General features: G+C 37.3%; 1 protein-coding gene across 1 annotated transcript in view; it reads left to right on the top strand.

Moving 5' to 3' along the window:
* Pum3 (pumilio RNA binding family member 3) overlaps window positions 1-12,931 on the top strand; it is a 36,526-nt gene extending 23,595 nt beyond the window's left edge. The window contains exons 14-18 of the mRNA XM_027954777.2: window positions 5,616-5,758; window positions 6,375-6,597; window positions 8,730-8,817; window positions 9,650-9,740; window positions 12,628-12,931. Coding sequence (XP_027810578.2) covers window positions 5,616-5,758; window positions 6,375-6,597; window positions 8,730-8,817; window positions 9,650-9,740; window positions 12,628-12,760 — 678 coding nt within the window. The 3' untranslated portion in view covers window positions 12,761-12,931. The remainder of the gene's footprint in view (window positions 1-5,615; window positions 5,759-6,374; window positions 6,598-8,729; window positions 8,818-9,649; window positions 9,741-12,627) is intronic.
* The last annotated feature ends 9,264 nt before the right edge of the window (window positions 12,932-22,195 follow it).

The raw sequence follows: 22,195 nt of genomic DNA, 5'->3' as shown, positions 1-22,195 counted from the left end.
GGATCTTGGAGAAATCCTGGGGACACATGGTACTCTTGGCAGAAGAGAAGAAGCACATGGATTATCTAGAGAGTTTACCTGTTGTCAGGTGGTGGTGCTGTGTCCTCTCTTAGTAGCCCATTTGCACCAGTAGAACTGGGTACAATAGAAAAAGTATATCAGCCACTGGAAAGGAAAGAGATTTTTTTTTTTTTCTTAAATGCCAGCTCTAAGTCCCAGTGTGAATTTCTCATGCCCTTGCTGTCATTTTCCAACTTTGTCTTGACTATTTTAAGATGGTGATGACTTTCTTTGAGATAGGATTGTGGGAAGAAACAAATTGGCAAGACTTTCATGTCACAGACTGAGTATTTTGACATGTTCCTTGTGGCTTTATTACCCTTTTGACTCCAATCAATAATGATTGTTTTTCATTCCTGTGACAGAAATGTGAGGCCATAGAATTGGCTAATGAATAAAGTTGTTTCACAAAAATGGAAACAGGCTGGGCTATTGAAAGTTTGCTTTTGTTTAATATTTTTACCACAACTAAAATTTGCATATCTGTTCCAAATGGATTTCAGGAGAAACCAGACTTCCTTCAGAATTTCCCAGAATCACCTCTTTAATTTTTTTTTCCAAAGATTAATCTCAAAGTTGCTATTAAAACAGTTTCAATTCCTTGTGCTTATCAGTCCAATTCCCACAACTATTTAATCCACATTCTTGATGACTGTCCCTCTTAGGGCAGCTTTCCCTGCATGGCTCCACTGCTGACTCTTGCTTCTAACTGACAAAAGCTCAACAGGCTCTGTGTATCATTAAACTGTGTAGCTGGTGATAAAACTGGAATGCTAATTGCTCTTGCATTTCCCCACCCCACCAATCATCACAAAACTTGTTGCAGAAGGCAGTGCTTTTTAAAAATAACCAAGAAAGCCAAGTGTTGTTAAGCACTCTATTCAAAGTACTCAGACTTCAGAAATGTCAGGTTGAAATCACGGCCTGGTCAGATAGCCTTCCACTTTTCAAAATGGATACAAACTGATTCTTACCTGCTTTGCCTTCTGAAACATACATATTTATTAAAACTTGATCCACTTACCCTGAAGTCATTGGTATGACACACCTGGTGTTACAACAATATTCTGTGAAAAGGAAATAAGTACACTAGCCAGTTGCTGTTTAATGGCTGTAACTTAACTATTGTGAGTTTCATCAAGCTTTTTTTGTAAATGGCCAGATAGCGATTATTTTAGGCTTTATGGGTCTTATATGGTGTCTGTCTCATTTTCTTGTTTGATTTGGTTTTCCTTTTTAACAATCCTTTAAGGTGCAAAATCTAGTCTTTGCAGGATATACAGAAATAGGCTGCAAGGTGGATTTGAACAAGACCTGAATTTGCCCACCTTTGTCCTTGGTCATTTATTTTTCAATGCCAGGTAGTATTCTATCAATCATGGATATATGGGTAATTTTCTTTTTCTGGTGATAGATGTTTAGTTTTTTCTTTTTTATAAACTATTTTTAAATTCTTATTTATTTTTGCTAGTGCAGATAATTCCATTAATAATCATGTCTATTTTCTTGCATACGTTAAAAGTCTGTGAAGGCATTTACTTACCAGAATTGCTGAGTTGACAAATTTACTACAGATAGAGTGTTTTAGTATTTTCCACCCAGCCACTAAAAAAAATCACTATATATTGTATTGTACAGTGTTGTTAAAAATAGCCAAGAAAGCTTAGTGTTGCTAAGCATTCTAGTTAGAGTGTCTGGATTTACTGAAATGTCACATCAAAATCATAGTCTGATAATCAATCCTTGTTTTCTGTTAAGATTAGATATCAGTCTTTGATCTCACAGCCAGATCTGGTCTGCCCATCCTGTCAACTACTATTTTCTTTGGTTTTTCTACCTATTCACTTAGTAGTTAATTGTGATCTGACACAGGGCTCACAACAGGAAAAATGTCCATTGACTAAACTGGTAAATGAATAAGGCAGACCAAGTATAAGAACGAAGGTAGAGGACTGAGCGATGAGGAGATCACCTGCCCTGTCCAAAGTGATGGCAACCACTCACCTAAGCCTCTGATAATGAGAGCTCTAAGGTGATAGACCTTCCCGATTTTGTTTTTGTTTTCTTTGTAATTAAGATAAAATACACATAACACAAATGTGCCATCTAAGCATTTTAAGGATACAGTCAAGTAGTATAGAATATACTCACATGGTCGTACAACCAGTCTCCGTGACTTTTTTGTGTTTCAGAACTGACTGAAACCCTATGCCCAATCACACAGGACCTGCTGTTTTTTTGGTTGTTTTTTGTCGTTGTTGTTTTGAGGGTAGCCAAACCATGAACTTTGATATAAAAACACGATTTTTTTGGTAACAAAACACTTAGACTGCCTGGTAATACAACCTTCTCAACACTTCAGCTGGTATTCATTATTTAAGTTTATTTTGAATTCTATTAACTTTTTTTGCTTCTGCTAGATTTTAGCTTCTTATGGATAATGTAGCTTGCATTTCTATTTGTCTCCACACAGAAACATATACCAGCTTCTCAGTAATTTATGTCTTTTTGCATTTCTGTCCTTAACAGAAAATATGTGTATGCTCTAACTCTCCTTCCTGTGTGCATCTTTGATTTTGACCTTTACCCTTTCTCTTTAAAAGAGAATAGGCAAAACAAGAGTGCCAAGAAGTCTGGCAGGGGCCTAACACTTGGAGTTCAGACTGGCCAAAGGTGTCTTTGGGTAGAAATAGTTTTGGAACACGAGAAACTAGAACTTCAAGAAACAGGAGGGAGGTCTTTTGTTCTTTCCCGTGCTCTTTATTTTTTGAAGCATAAGAAAAATAAGTTACAAAAAATGGTCCTTGTTGTGTTTTCTCTTAAGTTAACTCTTATAAAGCATAAGCTAAGCCAAAGTGAAAATCAAACTGTCATTGTTGTCATTTCTCTTTGAGAGTGAAAACCTTTGACTCCACTAGCTTTATTTAATCTCCATAGTTGGGGATGCTGTATATTCAGTGGTGTGTTTTAAATATGAAAATAATTCTTTTATAGCAGCTTGAATGGTGGGTTTTCTGTTTTGCTCATGGTAATAGCCCATGGGTCAGGGAGGTGGATCATTTCCTTTACAGATAAGGGAATTAATGGGCAGGGAGGTCAAAGGATTTGCCAAAGGCTTCCAACTTGACTTGAAGACTCCAGAGATCAAATTAAGCACACAATCAGCTATGCCGTAGCCATCTCTTACCTGTTTATCTGTGTTAAGGGTATTCTCCAGGCAATGATCTAGAAATCTCTGATTTGCAACACTCACATACTGTTTTCTTTGTATTTTTCAAATATGTATAATTTCAGAGGTAGGAAAAAGTATCATGAAGGCAAAATGGAGAATTAAATACTACATATTTAAGTAAATGTTTTGAGTTTCACAAAATTTTGTTATAAATATTACATATTTTCAAGATTTTAATTAAACATGAGTTTAAATTCTAAATTTCTTAATTATGAACCAAAAGGCAGTAAAGATCAGTGAATTCAGAGTCTAGTCCTTGAATATATTTTTGCGTGGATTTTATACGTTTCTTGAAGTCTAGCTTCTGTGTTCCAAAACTATTTCTGCCCAAGCCACATATATTAGGTCAGTCCAATAGTAACCATTATAGTTGTTTATTGTATATCCCCATGCTTTGTTTTGACACTTATGTCACCCAAGTTTTAAAGGTATTAACTCTAGAGGTTTCTGTTATTTTTAAAGGACAGCAAAGGGTTGTTGTTTTTGTTAAGACTGTGGAAATTGACCCAACCATTGTATCATTCTTAACCCCTATCTTGAAATGAATTAACAGATTAAAGAGCAGATTTTTAAAAGACGAGTCTCCTTGTCCGAGTTGATGGAAGTTTAAAACAGATACCTGAGGATATACTAGAGGTCCCCCCTACCCGCCCACATGGGGCATCGAATGCCATCATCAAAAACACATATAAAAAAGCTCCCTATTCTACAATAAGTTTGGAAATTTTTTTGGTTCATCTTCCCTTGCATTATGGAAATTTTAAGTTCATTTTCTCAGGATGATTGAAATTATATATCCATTTTGAGGTGGTTAGATTTATTGAATCTATTCTGAAAACTTGTATGTTTTATGTAGGAATCATTATGATGTGACTTAAACTTCTTGAGAAGTAGTTAGGAGAGCTAAGTGAGGATTGGAGTCATGTTACACAGGCACTGTGGTGTGAATGTCATTTAACGTGATAGATGTACAGCTTTCAACAGTGTCTGGCTCCTAGTGGCACTTAACAAGTGTTAGCTACTATTACTAATTATCAGAAACATACTTTTATGCAAAAATATGAGGGAAGTTTGGGATTTTTTAAAAAAGGAACGCAGTACATGGAAATCTGGAGTTTCATCATCAACCCATGGAATCTTGACTTTTTCTGTATTGTGGCCTCATGGTTCATAACTCACTTGATTTAGTTTCCTTCTTGCACTAAAATTAGTAATTTTATCATAATAAACAGACATATTGGAAAAGAGCAGACCTGAATATGATTTTATAAATAAGTCCTCTTCAAAAAAGATTATATGATTTCTTTGAAGGAGACTAGATTTAGAGTCAGGGTACTAGGACTGATTAGGGCCCTAGTAATGATTCTACATGGCTTCTGGCAAGTCATATTTCTCCCTTCTGAGTGCCTCATCTGTAAACATGGCCAATGGAACTGAATTCTTCCTTTGGCCTCAGCCACTTCTAAGAATCTTTGGTACTGAGAAACGTGCATTTGCATATAAAGTTTATTACAAGAATGTTAAGGGTGGGGGAAAGCAGATGTTCTCTCTTTGTGTTTTCTCTATCAAGAATAAAGGAATTTTTAAACAGTGACTTTCTCTCTTTGAAAACATCAGCAGATTTGCGTAGGCCCTCAGTTGAGATGGGGCAACATTGCTTTTGTCACTTCGATTGCAGCCACTAGAAAAGGAAGTTCCTGTGCCTGTGTATATTGACTGAAAATACTGTACAGGGTAATTTGTAACTACTCAGTGGAGTCTTTCTGGATTTACTTTCCCTTCCCACTCTGTTCTTGTTTTTCACTATAATAATTAAATAACCTTCATTCACCATGAATGAGCAACCTAACTTTAAAGGCTTTTATCCATTTTTTTTTTTTTCTGTTTTACAGTTTTTGTATCTCCCTCATATAGTCTCAGCAGAGAAGTTCTGAGAAGGATGTTCTTCATTGAGGCTATGGTTAAGTGTAGCTACAAATTAACCATCTACTCAGTGACTCAAACAAGAACTGTCCCTAGGAATAGGCCTAAGAAATACTGGTCATAATGAATGAAGATAACTACTTTAAATATGTTTTTAAGTCCTTGGTCTTGGTCAGTTAATATAAATGGATTGTTTAGTGATACTACTCACAGTAGAGAATTGACTCTGTGCTCCAAGTGTGAATCTCTTTGTGTTTTAATGTGACAGTTCAGAACTCACTCCACATTTTCCATTAAATACACGGGGAAATAGTCATATGTCTATTCTTCATTACCATTCAAATCTCAACCTTAATTTATAGATATACATAAAGGTTTTTTTTAATTTATAATTTTATAGGAAATTATCAGTTCCTTGCCAAACATAGTAAATGACAAATATGGAAGGAAGGTCCTTTTGTATTTACTGAGTCCAAGAGATCCTGCACATACAGTACCAGAAATCATTGAAGTTCTGCAAAAAGGAGATGGTAATGCACACAGGTAAAAATTAGTAGAATGCTTTGAGTCCTTCTTTCCTTTCTTTGACTGTTCATGAAATCAGAGTAGTCTATGCTTCCAGGTATATATAGTCACACATCCATACCCTATCTCTTACTCTATCTCTTAAAAAAACCCAAAAGGTGAATTTTGTTTTAATCCTGTAATTTTAACAGATTCTTAAAGTTCTTAACTTGACAAGGAAATAAAAGTGTCATGCCAAAAGAACACCTCTGAGCCCTGGCACATAGTGGGTATTCGGGTGCATGGTTTGTTTCTTGTTTTCTTTATTTTCAGAACTACTGTTACTCTGGTTTTGAGTACCCAAGGAAAGGAGTAGAGTCCATACAGTAGTCTTAAGCATGTGTTAGCTTATGGAATAATCCATTGTTGTCTGGGAGTTTGGGCTTTTGTTTGAGTGTTTTGTTGTTGTTGTATTGCATAAACTAAGCTTCCAGCCTCAAATCACCTGTTGTCTATATGCTCAGTAGAATTGTCAACAGTTACAATAGATTGTGACACAGACTATGATAATTGCCTAAGGATTTTGTGATAATAAGATTACTATTTCCTTTGCTAATTTTCTTACCATAATACTTCATTCAACATATTCCTATAGTAAGAAAGACACAGAGATCCGCCGTCGCGAGCTCTTAGAATCCATTTCTCCAGCTTTGTTAAGCTACCTGCAAGGACACTCCCAAGAGGTGGTGCTAGATAAGTCTGCATGTGTGTTGGTGTCCGATATTCTGGGATCTGCCACTGGAGATGTTCAGCCTGCCATGAATGCCATCGCCAGCTTGGCGGCAACAGAACTACATCCTGGTGGCAAGGACGGAGAGGTAATGTGCTATTGTAAGAGAGGCATGAAAGTTGCGGGGGCTATAAAAACTCAAGTCAGTTCATCACTACAAAGAGTTTTAACAACAATTAATCCTCACACTGACAGTACATTTGAAAATTGGGAATTCAAAACGACATGCCTTTACAGTACTTGTATTTCTTAGAAATGTATAATGATTCATGTTAGCTGCAGAATAAAAACAAAATCTTAGTATTCTAAGTGAAAACTGTGAAGGACAACTATAGGTTTTAGGGAATTTTGTAAGAGCCACCTACTCCAAGAAGGTTTTCTGAAGGTAGGGAAAGCTAAGCTGAAACCTGAAGCTCATCAAGAATTTGTAGAAAGAAGATTCCAGGCTGAGGGAGCACAAGTGCAGCAGTTTGAAAACAGGAAGGTGGGGTAGGTAATGGAAATTGTCAAGCAGAGGAAGAAGAAGGCAGAGGCCGGGACATACTGGGCCTATGTGTTGGGCTGGTTTATAAGCTCCCAAAGCTTCTAACATATTTATGGTAAACCTACTGTTTTGTGAGGCAGTGGCCTCTGCTGTCGCCTAGAGTTACAAATCCTTGATCTCAATCCTCACGGTGGCCTTCCATTATTATCCCTAGTATTACAGTTTTAAGATTTAAAAAAAAATAGATTACTTAAGTTCTTTGCCTTGAATAAATGCTTTAAAAGGTATTCAAAGATGAAATGACAGGGTCTTTGTCCTTAGAGCCTGGTGTCCATTGGTGAGACATATAAGCAAGGTGTTAAAGTAGTAAAAGTCAATTCTCATATTGAATTATGTTCAGGATGTGATGGGAACTAAATGTAACATCTGAATTTTAGTCTATGTCCAAGGACTTTTAACTAGTACTACGGGTAGTTGCTCTAGAAAGGAGTGTTTTGGCTTAAATGATAAGTTGCCTCTTGGTAGCAGTTAGATAGTTAATTACCGTAATAAAAGTAGTGCCTCACAATGCCAGATTCCACCTTCCTGACTCACTCTAACATCTTTGCAGCTATTCTTGCATTGCATTTGCTAGCATTCACAATCTTAGCCCAAGTCCACACATCAGGGTCCCAAGCAGGAAGGAAAGAGCAAGAGCAATGAGTCTTCCTCTTGGGTCTGGCAAGTTCCTAGTCTTTCTTGACATTTTATTGGCTAGAACTAGATCACATTCATTTGTGGGCCAATCTCTGGCAGAAACAGTTTGGATGAACAGAACTGCTTCAGACCAGTCAGGAGGTATCCCCTGAAAGTAAAAAGGGAGCTTTAAAGAAGGTGGGTGGCTGGGTGAGGTGTTAGCAGGAAAGAAAGCTGACAAGGGAGGTGCTGTTGAGTGAACAGTTGAGATCCTTTTCCATAGCAGCAGTTATATTGTATTCAGCTTTAATTCCCTCTAATCATCTAGACCAAAGCCTGGCATTTGGAAATGTTTTGTACCAATATGTATTTGGTTCTGAATGAAAATGATGCCATGTATTTAGTGTATGTCATACTTCTGATGCATAGAATTGGGAAGGAGAAGTGCAGCCCTGGCCTCTGCCCTCCTGAAGCAGTTCATATTACTAAGTGGGAATGAGCAGTGTGTAGCGGAAGTTTCTCTGTAAGGAGATTGTGCCATTGTTTCCCATACTTCATACGCAGAGCCCCCAGATGGAAATGATTGGTGTGGCCCTTTAAAAGGAGTCATGTTGAGCTAAAACAGTTTTTCTTGACCTGCTCAGATCATTGTAGTCACATGTATTTAAACACCATTCATCATTCAAAATTAGGTTTCAGTGTTTCTGCTGGGTATTCTGTTTCAGAGGTTTATTCTCACCTCAGAACTACGAATTGCCACTGGAAAGGTGATGAACATGAATTTAGATGAGTGTAGTAGTGGGTGGTGTGGTTTGGACTTGAATTCAGGAAGCCAAATGTGCCCTGCTCTGCAGGGGCTGCATTCTTGCATAACTAAGTTCATTTCAGCCTATCTCTGGTGCCTCTAGCTATAAGAATATTCTAGATAAAGACTTCTTAAGCCTTGTGGAACTTGAAACTTGACTTTATCCTTACCTACATGTGGTTGTATAGGTTGAATCTTGGGCCAAGGTGTGGGTGAAAACAGATGTTTGAATTAGCCTCTTCTTGATCCCCTGTAGCTTCATGTTGTAGAACATCCTGCAGGACATCTAGTTCTGAAATGGTTAATAGAACAAGATAAAAAGATGAAAGAAAATGGAAAAGAAGGTAAGCCATGCAACTTGTCCTTTTCTTGCATCTTATGTGGAATTTCTATAATTCCTCACATCCCTGAACTTTACACTGGCCCAGTAAGTTCATATGAAGTTTGTCAAGTGTTTAGAAATGATGTCTGTGAATAAAAACTTGTGTCCGAGAATCCTGTAGTTTTTTTTTTTCCTCATTCCCACCCTCCCTCATGCTTTCTCTCTTCCCTCCTCTACTACTTTAGATTTTTAACCAGACTTGGTCATTGCCCTGAATACCATTCTGTTCCTGGCAGATAGTATAGCATTACCCCCAATGAAAAGGCCTAGTTTTTAATCTCTAGTTTTGAGAAAAGAATAAGCTGAAGAATATTATCCTCATCAGAGAATTTTGGACAGCTGCCTGTTTATTTGGCATTGAATGTGTGTGACCAAAGGGCAAGCCAGTCCTTGGCACTTTTAAAATAAGCTTTAGAGCTGCTTTGTAGAAACTCGTCTATAAAGAGAACAGCATCTTGTATTTGAAATGTTGTATACTATTCCCCTCTTAGTCCTGTCTTTAACCTGACCTTTTTTACTGTATTCACATTCCATGTGGTATTTAAGCCACTTTTTCCCTACCAGATGAATAGTTTTGGCTATGAACTGTCTGAAAAAGGTGGTGTCGTGAATTAAGACGAAAATTACATTTCTCTAGCTATGAGGCGACTAGTATAGCAGTAGAGCTGCCACTTCTCACTCCCCCTATAAGAATAGGAATTTGAAGCTATCTTTCACTGCTTTTTTTTTTCCAATATGAAAATTTATAATCTTAAAAAAAGTGAAGTTCACTAAGTTTCAGTATATCTTTATAGGATGTTTTGCAAAAACACTGGTAGAACATGTTGGTATGAAGAACCTGAAGTCCTGGGCTAGTATAAATCGAGGTGCCATTATTCTTTCCAGGTAGGTATATCGTGTTTCTTCTGTGCTCAGGACCCAGTCATACAAAGGTACACTTCCTTCCCCTTTACCTCACAGCTCTAATACTTGTTCCTAGTAATCTGGCATTAGGCTTTACTAATTAGTCCATAGTCTAGACAAGTAGATCAAATATTAGAAAGCAAATGTTGCTTTTTCAGTTGTCCTTAGGATTTCTTTTACTGCCATCTTTTGGATATCAGAGATCATAAAATGATGACACTCACAAGGCATCATATGATGGTTTTGACCAAAACATAATTTATTTATTTATTTATATGTATATATATAAACTTTGTAAGTAATTTGTGTCCCTTAGGAAGCAGTGACAAACCTGTTGTTTTTTAAGTCATGCCTAACTTTACATGTAATTTTCTTTGTTTTTAGTGATTCTAAATGGATTAGGAAAGCATTTGTTTCTAAAATCTGCATGCTAATTTTTTTCTAATTTAAAATGAGAGAAAAATGATGATGCATGAATCTTGTGTATTATTCCCTGGATTTTGCTTAGTTTATAATTTACAGGTCATTGTTTTTCCAGGCTTTTTGTGCCCATATGAAACCCTCTGTTTAAAGCATTTGTTTTGTAAGATTTGTGTGTTACTTTGAGGCAGTCACTGTTGATTTTTCCCCTGCTGTGCTGCCATGGTTTTGGAAAACAGATACTAATCCTAGATTGAATCTCCTACCATAATTCATTTGTACTCGCTTTGCAGTTTAACAATATTTTTTATAGATGTTAGGTTAAATGTTTCTTCAGTATATAATTTGATCTTGTGCACATATACTCTCAACACACACATTCATAAAAGCCTCCCTTTTTTTTTTTTCTGGTTGATTAGTACCCCTAAGTACATGAGTGTTTCATGTAGATCATTTTGTTCATTTCTCATTAATGTTAGTTAATTTTCTAGTTGATGTTGAACGGTCAAAATTCACTACCTGAAACACGAACTTTTTGTTATTAATTTCTTTACCAGACATTTGGAAAGTTAACACCTACTGACACGTTCTTTCATTACTCTCAATTAAATAAAAATTTCATTGATACTATGAAATTAATTTATAAAGGTACTTATTAGAGCTCCTCTTGAGTAGATTTCAAACATAAGAATACTACAGGTTTATCATGGGGTACTATTTGGAACTAGTACAGGAAGACATGAAAGACTTGAGGTTCTAAACTGAAGTCGAACTATATGTAACTTAATTAATACAATTATTATTTTTGAATATTGCAGTATTTTATTTATTTGATAAAATTTCCTGCTTATTTATATTTTACTTAAAACTTGTGATTTGGAAATCTTGATGTGTTTCGTTGTTGTAGTTGTTTATTGATGTTTGTCTTTTTGGTGCTGTACCTTTTTATAGCAAATGAAAAAGACTTATTTTGAGTGGAAAGAGAGGATCAGCCTTGTATATTAGCAGAACAATAACTCAGAGAAGCTGAGCTTCCCATCATGTAAGAGCTTTGGCTCTAGATAGGCTGCCTGGCCTCCAGACCCAGATTATAGGTAGCCTTGGGGAAAATATTGAACTTTTTTGGTTTTTCTTAATTGAAAATGAGATTACTAATAATTCTAAAGCTGTTATGAAAACCATGCATATAAAATGCCTGTCATTATGTTTACTGTGTTAAATGTTATCTTGTATTAGTGGTGTACATTATGTAACTATTTAGCCAATATGTATAAAATTAAAACACCAAATGAGTCACAAATCCATTAAAAGGGTACTTCACTTTTCATCATTTTCAATTTTTCAGATGGCAAGTAGATTGCTTGTCTCCCACCAGCAGTGGAATGCTGCTTAATGCTATTAACTGGCCCTCCTCTTTGCTGACATGATGAAAGTTATTGGGTTCTGGGACTTTTGAAAATACCAAGTAATTTCTTTCTAGACTATGTTTCAGAGGCTAGCATTTACATGTGGTCCTGAAGAAGCAGGGGAAGAACAGAAAACTTGGGCATGTGTTCTGTGGTGAGGTGCCTATAACTTGGCCCCAGTAAAAAGAATGGGCCTACTGCTACTAGTCTCCAAGCTCTATTCACTTTGGTGGCAGAGTACTTAAACAAGGTTTCAGATTATTTTATTGAGTGGATAACATTTATTGTTTGCTAAGTGCCAAGATAATTTGAGACTCAAAATAGAACCCTATAGGGGTTTGGAGTATAACACAGTGGTAGAGTGTGTGTACTGAGCATGTGCAAGACCCTGGGTTCTATTTCCACACCATAAAGAAACAACCAACTGAAAAGGATGGGTTCTGTTGTTAATCCCATTCCACAGATCAGGAAACTGAATCCTAGAGAATTTAAATATCATGCTTTTGGTTGTGTAGTTATAACATTTCACCCTCAGGCATTGAAACTCTTTCTCCTTAACTGCATGTTCTAGAGCTCAGTGAGAAGGCTCACTGTCTCTTACCTTTCATGACCCCACTTAGGCTTCCTGTATACCCATTCAATTGGGTTAATTAATCTACTCATCTTTTCTTGGCCATAAAATTAAAAAAAGGAAAGAAAACACAGGGACTCTGCTCTTGAGCTTATAATATAGATAGGAAAGAAAAGATAGAAGGCATGAGAATAATTTAAGGCAGGATATAATTAAATCCTGTGATAATCAGAGTCATTTAAGTCTTTGCTTGAATGACTCTACCTGCAAGATTATAAAACATTCTTATATGGTTTTAGAATATATAGACTACTGGCCCTATTCATCTGGTGAACAAAAAAAATTTAGAGTGTATATAGTTAGAAGATTCAACTCAACATTAGTGAAATATTTTATACTGTGGGTACTGGTAGTATTGCAAATTATCTAGGGGTGAAATGTAACTATTGTTAATTTTTTCTTCTGTCTTCAGTCTTCTGCAGAGTTCTGACCAAGAAGTTGCAAACAAAGTCAAAGCCGGGCTGAAAAGCCTGATTCCCACGTTGGAAAAAAACAAAAGTAAAAGCAAAGGAATAGAAACTCTACTTGAGAAACTGACTACGTAGGTGGAAAGAGTTAAAAAAAAACAACAACAATGGAATCATTTTTTCCCATTCTCTGTTCTGTTCTCAGCACAGAAAAGAATGGCAAGGGTCCACCTTTTTGTAATTTGGGAGCTCTGTACATTTGTTTGTTCTTTGTATAAGAATATGTTTATATAAAATTATTTCTAAAAATGGTCTTTATTTTTTAAATTGCAGTTCTCTCATTTTGAGTAGTAAGCAGATCACAATGTGTGGCAGTACTTAGAAAGTTTAGAAATCCTATGTGGATATATGGTTGGACCAAATATGTGTAAAGTGTGGTTGAATGAGTTGGTTCAGGGGAGAAGACACCTTCAATGAGCATGTACTTAGGCTTCCTGGAGCAGTTGAGACTTGAGAGGACCATTGGTGCCAAAGCAAACCAGAATATGGAAAAGAAGAGCCAAGGGTGTCTTTGGTGGGATCAGTTAGATGGGAATTAATGGTTTTGAACTGAAGTGTAGGAAGCCGTGGGGGACCCTTTAATGAGGGCATTCTAATTATTCTGTGGACTGAGTTCCATGTTAAGTTTCCTTTGAAAGCTACTTCGGTAAATTAAGCTCATTACAGGAAATGTGCTAGATGAATTAGAGGATCACAGTGGATAACAGTGTTAAGGTAAGGGTCACTGGGAATATTTCCCTGTCTCTGGATTTGGGTCTTATAAGTAAATAAGCTCCTTGTGATAAGACATTCTACCTTTGGATTGGCACTAAAATAGTCAAAAGTCTATACAGTAAAAGGCAAAAAGATACAAATTTGTTCTAGTGCAGAAGTCTGAGTGCAAATAGCATGTCTGAATGTTAATACTATAGTTGGCTCTGAACAGCAAAACTTACAAGGGCAGGTAGGTCAGTGGGGCTCATGTAGCCATGCTGCTTTCAGTACATGCCTTGATCCTGTCTCAAGTAGTCTGATAAAACAGGACACCCAGTCATGCCTGTCAACTGCAGTTTACACTGCTGGAGAAGTGAGTGCAGCTTTCCTGTCCAGACTGTGGGGTCCCAGTAGTGCTCCTAACATAAAGCTGCCTAGACTTCATTACCCTCTCTCCTGCCAGGGTTTATAAACCCTTCTCAAAGAACAGAAGAGCGGATACCTATAACTTTTCACACGAATTTCTTCCTGACTACCACCTTCTGAGTCTCAGGGTATGGGGTGGGGCAGCTGGGAGAATTGGGCATTGTGTGAGGAGGTGAATAGGGAGAAGGCTACATTACAGCTTGCCTTTTTCTAATACATTGTGATTTATGTTCATATAAAGGGCCCATTCAGAGGCTGGGGGCAGGGCTATTTTTTTTTTCATCTTTGAAAGTAAAAATATAAAATAACAAATAATTTAAAAAGTACTTTTGTAAAACATAAAAAGTAGCCACCTCTTCCACCCCCTCCTCAATATCCCTGTCTTATCCTCTCCAGAATGATTTCTAGTTGTTATTAGCTGTGCCGTTTCTAAATATCGTATTTTTATAGTGTATATTTTTAATCTTTCAGTTTTAGATGTTGTCTTCTGGCTTCCTATGATAAAAAAATACAGATTAAGAACTTTACCACCACTAATCCTCCCCTTCCCTCTCACTTCCCAATAGAACTGCATCAGTCAGAAGATTTATGATATTACATCTACAAAAATTGTTAAATATTGAATCAAGCAGTGAACTTTCATTTCTTCTGCCATTTTATTTTTCCTAGAATAAATCATTGTCTCATTTGTTTTCATTTACATAATTTTTAATTTTTTTTTATAACCAGAATCGCTTAAACTTCCCTCATAGGCTCCATTAGCAACTACAGGATGGCCATTTTCCTCTCTTCTTTAGCCTAGTGAGATGCCCTTGTTTCTATTTCTTTCCATGTGGATTAGCCATCCTGTTCCATGTTTCCCAACTAGTGTCTCAAGTGGGTTATAAATGTGAGATTACTTGCCCAACTATACACCTGTTCCCTTGTTTTGTGCAGAAAAGCACTGGTGTGAACTAATCCTGGGGCTGCATTCCTTAAGTCAGTGATTGATTTGGGAAGGAGCTCAGCCAGTTAATTGGGAAAGAGATGGTGTTCCTGGGAAAGGTTTCTAAGACCCTAGCCCCATAGGAAGAGTCCCTTCAGTGCAACCAGTGCCTGAGCTGTTGCAACATCTTGCAACCCAGAGAAAAGAGCTAGAAACAGAGCAAGAGCTAGAAATAATCTAGAACTTTGATATTTAACTACTACATAAATCAACTGAAGCTGTGCTAGACGAAGATCTGGTTATATAAGAAAATAGACCCCCATTTTTCACCTAGGTAATTGTGAATTGGATCTTTAGAAACTTATGTCTAAAAGCATGCGATCTAACTGAATACTACATGTCAGTCAATTAACATTTCCACTTCCTGTTGGAGACCTGTCCCCCGCCCTTGCCCCCAGCTTTCTGGATGTCCTAAAGAATGGGCTGTATGTCTAGCAGCATCTTCCCGCTCCTTGCCTTCATTTTCTCTGGTTTGTTTGATGCCATGCATTTTTCTTTCTTGCTCAATACATTTAATTGAATGGTCACAGGTTCTTACACATTCCAAATGCAGAAATACATGTGAGGTAACATTGTAAAGCCCTTCCAAGTCTAAAGGTGTATTCTACTCTTTCATACCCAGATACCTAGTTTAGCTGGGTATAGAATTCTAGCTTTAAATTATTTTTTTTTTAATAATTTGAAGCATTGGGTTTTTTGTGTGTGCAAATCTGCACACAGAATGTGCAGAAATGCAGTACCATGTTATCAGTTTCATATGTGGCCTTTTGGGGAGGGATAGACTAATCTTGAAATTTACACTATTATTTTAAAAATCATCAGCCTTCTTATATTTCAAGATTGTGTGGTATGTCATGTATGTCTGCTTTTCATTCTTCATGCTGGGCCCTTGGTAAACTATTTTTAATTAGAAAAGCCAAGCACTTCTATCCTGGGAAATGATTTTATATTGTTTCTTGGATTTTTCATACCTTTTCTCCCCAGTTTTCATTTGTCTTTGTTTCAGGAGTTCCTGTATTTGGATCTTGAATGGTGGTCTGAAGCTCCAGTTTTCCTCCTTTACTCCTATTTTTTTATTTCTTTGTTTTTTTTTTGTTTTGCTTTCTGGGTGCGGTGTTTATTTCTTCCCCTTTGTCTGCCAGCCCTTCCAGTAAAATGTCTTGTTTCTTGGATGTAGTCAGTATCTTTATGTCTCTGGGAATGTCATATTTTCTGATTGTTTTGTTTTACTTTGCTTTGCCCCTTTTCTGTTGTCTGCTCTTTTCTTTTTTCTTTTTTTGTCTTGGTGTTTGAGGCTTTGCGGGAGAGGTTTCTGGCTCTCCTTGTATGTTGTAGACACTTGAAACTGATGGGAAGGAGGCAGGCTTTTGTTCTCTGCTGTAGGCTGTACTGTGTGGGTTTCTAGCTGTGGATCCTGCTGTTTTGCTGTAGTCCTCTAGATGTCAGTATTTGTACCCTCCTGAGAGCAGACCACCTGCAGCCCATGTTCCAGTTGCTTGGCACTCAAGTGTGCAAGTTTTAATGAATCAAGTTGCTTCCATTATAGTTTATAGTTTCTCTTACATTGTCTCATACGTGGAGTCCTCTTGTCTTGTGCAGTTGGACCAGCATAATTCCCCAAAATATGCTACCAGATTCTGTCAGTGTGGAGGGTCAAAGTTTGGACCAGCCCCCCAGATTCCTCCACCAGGATATGGCACATCTTGTACCTGGGATTCCGGGTGCATCGTCCTGAGAATTGACTTGCTTCTCTGCATGCACTGGTTATTCAGCTTTCCATTCTGCCACTTTCCCCAGTGCTTCCTGTTCTTCCAGATAACTGTTGCCATTGCTCACCTACTGATAGCTTCTTTCCTGTTTACTTTGTTCCTGTGAGTTTATATCATTTTAATTTTTTTAGTTATGTCTGATTCTTTCTGGAAGGAACAAATAAATTTAACAATATTCCATTTTTAAGCAACCGTCTAAAAATGACTTTTAACAAACTAAAAACAATAGAACTGGTTTGTTTGGGGGGCTTGTTTTCCAAGGAAGAGCTTATTGGATTTGAAATATTCTTAATTTGAAAACAGTTTATTATAGTCTTCACTTTGCATCAACTCCACTCTTTTTTTCCAAGGGTCAGATGTCTACAAGGAACGAAGGAAGGGAGATCCGTTTTCCTGTAGGTCTGACATAATAAACATTCACATATTGGAATAAGGACCCCTTGGAGGATATGATCCAAACTCAAAGGATTGGTGCTTTAAAATAGGAGATGGCACTTCTGTTTTTGTTCTCAGGGCAGTTTTGAAAAGTTATATCTTAATTTAGCAGATGAGTAAGCCTTATAAGGATTAGGAGGTGTGTGTATTTGGAATAATGGTTAAGAGAACACAAGCTCTCAGAGCTGCTGCGCTTAGAAGAGAGCCAGTTAACAAAAGCTATTTCTAGACCAAAACTAATGAACTAAACAAACATAAAATACTACCACTTAAGCTCTTGTCGCCTCTCATATTGCTTAACTTAAGGAAACAAGCTTAAAATTATCTTCATTTTTTTCTAAATTTGAAACACCACCGAGGTACCCCAAATCTCCAAACTTTATTCTCTGATTTTTAAGATTTTCAGATGAACAGGGTCAAACAGGAGGTGCAGTGTGCTCTTTGACTTACCTGTCTTTTGTGAATAGTAACTAGATGGCTGCTCTGCATTCCAAAATGTGCAGACACTGCTGTGTACATGTTCTCAAAATGGTGCCTTGGAATACAATGCTAATGCCTCTCCTTCTGTCCCTATAAAAGAATGGTGTTTGGAGTCTTTCATAAAAATGAAAATGTTTCATTCATTTATAAAAATGTTTAATCCAATTGTAAGCTTGGACCGTGCCTTTGCTGAATGGAAATGGACAGATAGAGCTGCAGAATGTGGGAAGGAGGAATTTTGGCCCAAGCTTCCCTGTTTTTAGGGAGTTAATCATAACTTGGTAGGAAATGATTAGCTCTTAGTAGTGCCTGATACGTGACAACTACTTGAATGGAAGGTGATAGGAGTCTGGTGAGGTCATAAGAATCATCTGACTTTGTGCTCTTGATGACTATAATTAAGCATAATGAGTATTTAAAAATTTAAATGACTTCCAGATGCTTGAAAACAGACTTTCCTTTTAGATAGAAATTCTTCTGCATTGAAAACTCATATTCAGATTGATACATCTAGCAGTGAAGACGTAACTGCCTTGTTGCTGCATTCAGCTGGAGGCAGTAATGGGAATCTTAAAGACCAGTATAACAGCAGGAAAGCATTTTTGAGGAAATAGACAAGATGTAGGTTTTTCTTACCAAAACAACTTTTCTGCCCTATCTATTGCTCAATATCAAAGTCTAGTTCTAAATATAGATCTGATCAAATTCACTCTGCTGGTAATAATAATTCAATGGATATGTTTTTTTTCTGGCTGGCACCTCTCTGGGGGTGGTTCTCCCACATTTCAACATTGATCTTATTTGGGGGAGACCTATCTTAGCCCATGAGTCATGACTCAGGTCTTCCTAATCTCAACACCATTCCTATAGCCACAGTGATTAGTTAATTTATGGTACTCTGATAAATAAATAGCATCAAATCAGGATCTGGTGGGGAACTCCAACCAGAACATTGAGAGTTCTGGAACTTCTTTGATAAAAATAGTGAAAAATGTTGTTTCTTCTCCCAGAATCCCAAGCTCCTCAGACCCTGGTCTGGAGCAGCCTGCCTGTATGTTTCTGCATTTCATCAAATTTGTTTCTGCCTATTTTTTTTCACATTTTAATAAATCAGGTTGTATATTAATGTGACATCAGTGGCATATTAACATGACCATTGTTTGATTGGCAACTTTTTTCGTTAGTGATACATAAAATAATTGTGGACCTTAGAGTTAAAAGTATATTTATAGTTGATAAAATACAATATTCTGCTTTCTCCTTCCTTTAAGTGTTTTCCAGGGTCTGTGTAAGCCTGCTTTGTTTTTCACCCCTCTAGAGTTTTTATTATTGAACCCTCCTTAGAGGTGAGCAAGGTTAGGATGAACTGTCTTCTGCAACACATTTGCACGTGAATTACACTTCTTTGGAAGATGAATATCGGGTAAAATGAGAGGTAATATGGAACACAGTATGGTTTGAAGCCTCACTCTAGCCAGCTTCAGTGGGCAAGTTACGTAACCTCTCTGCTTCAGTTTCCTCATTTATAAGATGAAGATAATATTTCACATCTTTGTAGATTAAACAAGTTTGTATGTAAGTACCTAAGCTGGGCCTGGCACAGTCAGGACTGCCTCTCAGGGCCAGACTTCCCTATGGGTAAGTAGAACCATGGGAGATTTGAGGGTTACCCCAAAGGCCCCTATGACAACTTGTAAATCAAAATTCTGATCCTTCAAGTTTTTACTATTGAATATTTCCAAGGCTCCCACCCCTACACATACCACAGTCAAACATGAGCTAAGCTGTCATTTTTAGCTAGGATTAAGAAAGGTTTGGCCTGGCACAGTGGCACGCGCCTGTAATCCCAGCAGCTTGGGAGGTGAGGCAGGAAGATCGGGAGTTCAAAGCCAACCTCAGCAAAAGCGAGGCACTAAGCAACTCAGTGAGACCCTGTCTGTAAATAAAATACAAAATAGGGCTGGGATGTGGTCGAGTGCTCAAGTGTCTTTGAGTTCCATCCCTGATACCAAAAAAAAAAAAAAGGTTTGCAGGCCCTTTGCAATCACTTGTGCCCGCAGGTTAGGAAGCAGAGGGTGAATATATTTGAGCCCAAATAGTTTCCTAAAATGCAAGTGACTGTGGCAGGAATAGCACCTTTAGCTATTCCCTGCCATAAAACCTTCCTGTGAAGTCTCAGCTTGCTTGAGAAGACAGCAGAGAGCTAGACTTGAAAGAGGGAGGTTTTTTCCTTAGGAAGGAGAAAGGGATAAATTGAGGTCACTTACCTAGTCCAACAAGTTATGTACAGCAAAGAAGTGGGGGGCTTCCAGTTGTATACTGGTCGTGGCCTCCAGAGATTTAATTTGAGTCTGTGCCAGGAGAATGGGCTAATTAGGTGGTTATTTTTAGGTGAAATAGCCTTGGACTCTTGGAGAATGTGAAAATTACTTGCGCTCTGCCAACTTGCTAGGCAGGTGATCTTGGTTTTTCAGTTTCTTCATCTACAAAGCAAAGCATCTATGTTCCCTAATTTGCACAGGGTTTCCCTGCGGTGCGAGTGGTTAAGAGCAAGGTGAAAAACCCCTGGGGTTTGCTTTCAGAAGTTCTGATTTTGCAGCTTGGCTCAGGTTCTGACCAGGAATGTGGGCAAGTCCTAGTCTTCAGAAACTCCAGCTTCCTAATTGTGGAGGTAGGGATAATACCTAAAGTCTCAGGGCTGAGGTCAGAATCAAATAAGATTGTACATGTGAGGCAACTTGTAGAACTTCATAGGTTTTTGACTCTAGATGGATCAGATGTTCCCTGACTTTTTTTGTTTAAGAGAGAGAATTAATATTTATTTTTTAATTTTTGGCAGACATAACATCTTTATTTGTATGTGGTGCTGAGGATCAAACCCAGCGCCGTGCGCATGCCAGGCTAACATGCTACCTCTTGAGCCACATCCCCAGCCCTTCCCTGACTTGTTTTGCTTTCACATTTCAGGGTTGTGGTTTATAGAATAAACAACAAAAAGAACAACAAGCAAAAGCCTCTACTACTAGGTAAAATTATGTAAAATCCAAACAAAAAGATATGCCCTATATAAAGACATCCTAAAGCACTATCTGCAGAGCCACAGGACAAGTTTCTTTGCAGGGAGGGGCCATAAGTTTTATCTTCCTGTGGAGTATTACCTGGAGTTGATCTAAGTTTGACCTCTTACTCCTGTAGTCCGTCTTTCATTGAATGTGTGTATGTGTGAGTGTGTTTGTGTGTATAATTTTACTCTGCTGTATCTTCCTTTGAACTACCTTCCTTGTTTTCTCATTAATGAGTTACATAAATCTTTAGTTTATATTTGTACTTTTGACATTGGAAACTTGCTTTTTGTTTTTATATTGCACTTTAGATATAATTATGTTTTGTAAAGTTTTAGTACAATAAAACCCAGGAGATTTGTTCACTTCAACAGATAACATTAGGTGATGGATGCCTCTTTCGTTAGTAGGAAAGGCAGACTCTAGTTGCTATTTTATTGTCACCTGCAATCATGATGTTACTATTCTGTAGAAAGCTATTTTGTTATGTTCAGATTGCATTTTCAAGTTTAGTTTGTCTTAAAAAAAAAAAGCTTTTGAGATGTACAATTTTAGTTACTGCATAACATTAAGGCCTCTTACCAGATTGAGAATTTTTAGTGAAATTTTATAATTAAGCAAAGTGAGAGACTGATGGAAGAACTTCCCCTCTAACTAGAAGACAGCATCAAGTAATTTTGCGCATAAACAGTTTTGTTGAGAATTGCTTGAATCAAGAAAATCTGTGAAAGAAAAGGCAGACAACACAATAGAAAAGTTTTTTGCAAGTTGTAAGTGGGCAAAAAGTAGTGCTACTTCTGTGAAAATGAGCAGCAAGTTAAAAAGCTTCACAAGAAGCTTCCTAAAGCAAATTTCTGCCAAGATCAGAAATATAGTAAAAGACATGAAATTTCAGCAAGTGAAGAGGAATAAGTTTGCAGCCCATGTTTAAGTCATCAATAAAAATCAAATGCAGAAAATAACTTGTCCTTCATGTACTATCTCTTTAAATGTTTTCTTTTTAAATTTATTAGATATCATACTTCTGTATGCGTAATTTATAAATATAAAGTCAACTCTGTAGATGCAACTACGCAGGGATTCAAAAACAAGTGTTTGTACTGAATATTACACAGATTTTTTTCTTGTCATTTTCCTCTGAATAGTACAATATAAGAATTTATATAGCATTTATTTACTTTGCATTAGATGAGTAATCTAGAGGTGATTTAAAGTGTAACAGGGGATGCACTTTGTTATAGGCAAATACTATTCCATTTTATGTAAGGAATTTGGGCATCTGTGGATTTTGTCATGGTTTCCCCAGTGGGTCCTGGGAATTGGGGGATGGATGTATTTCACCTTCATGACACCTTCAGTGGTACAGATGCACCCACTATCTTCATTCTGTCTCTTGCCTTCCCCTGGGTATGCCAAGAATTTGGCCAGTGGTGCAGGATGAACTAAAGAGACAAAGGATGGGCAGTTCAGGCCAGTAGCCTCTGCTAATGAGAGCTGAAGGAGTATATACCCCTCTCCAACCTGGATTGCAAGGGTGAGAGAGATTTTCTGACTTTTCCCATAGCAGCAGGTAATACCATAATTTGAATCTGTCATACTATAGACACTACATTTGGGATAAAATGAGAGACAGCCTGATAAAAAGCTTATGAATCTGACTTGG

The sequence above is a fragment of the Marmota flaviventris genome, chromosome 13, assembly GCF_047511675.1.
Source record: "Marmota flaviventris isolate mMarFla1 chromosome 13, mMarFla1.hap1, whole genome shotgun sequence".
In the NCBI taxonomy this organism is placed as follows: domain Eukaryota; kingdom Metazoa; phylum Chordata; class Mammalia; order Rodentia; family Sciuridae; genus Marmota; species Marmota flaviventris.
This window is presented reverse-complemented; position numbering and strand designations above follow the sequence as displayed.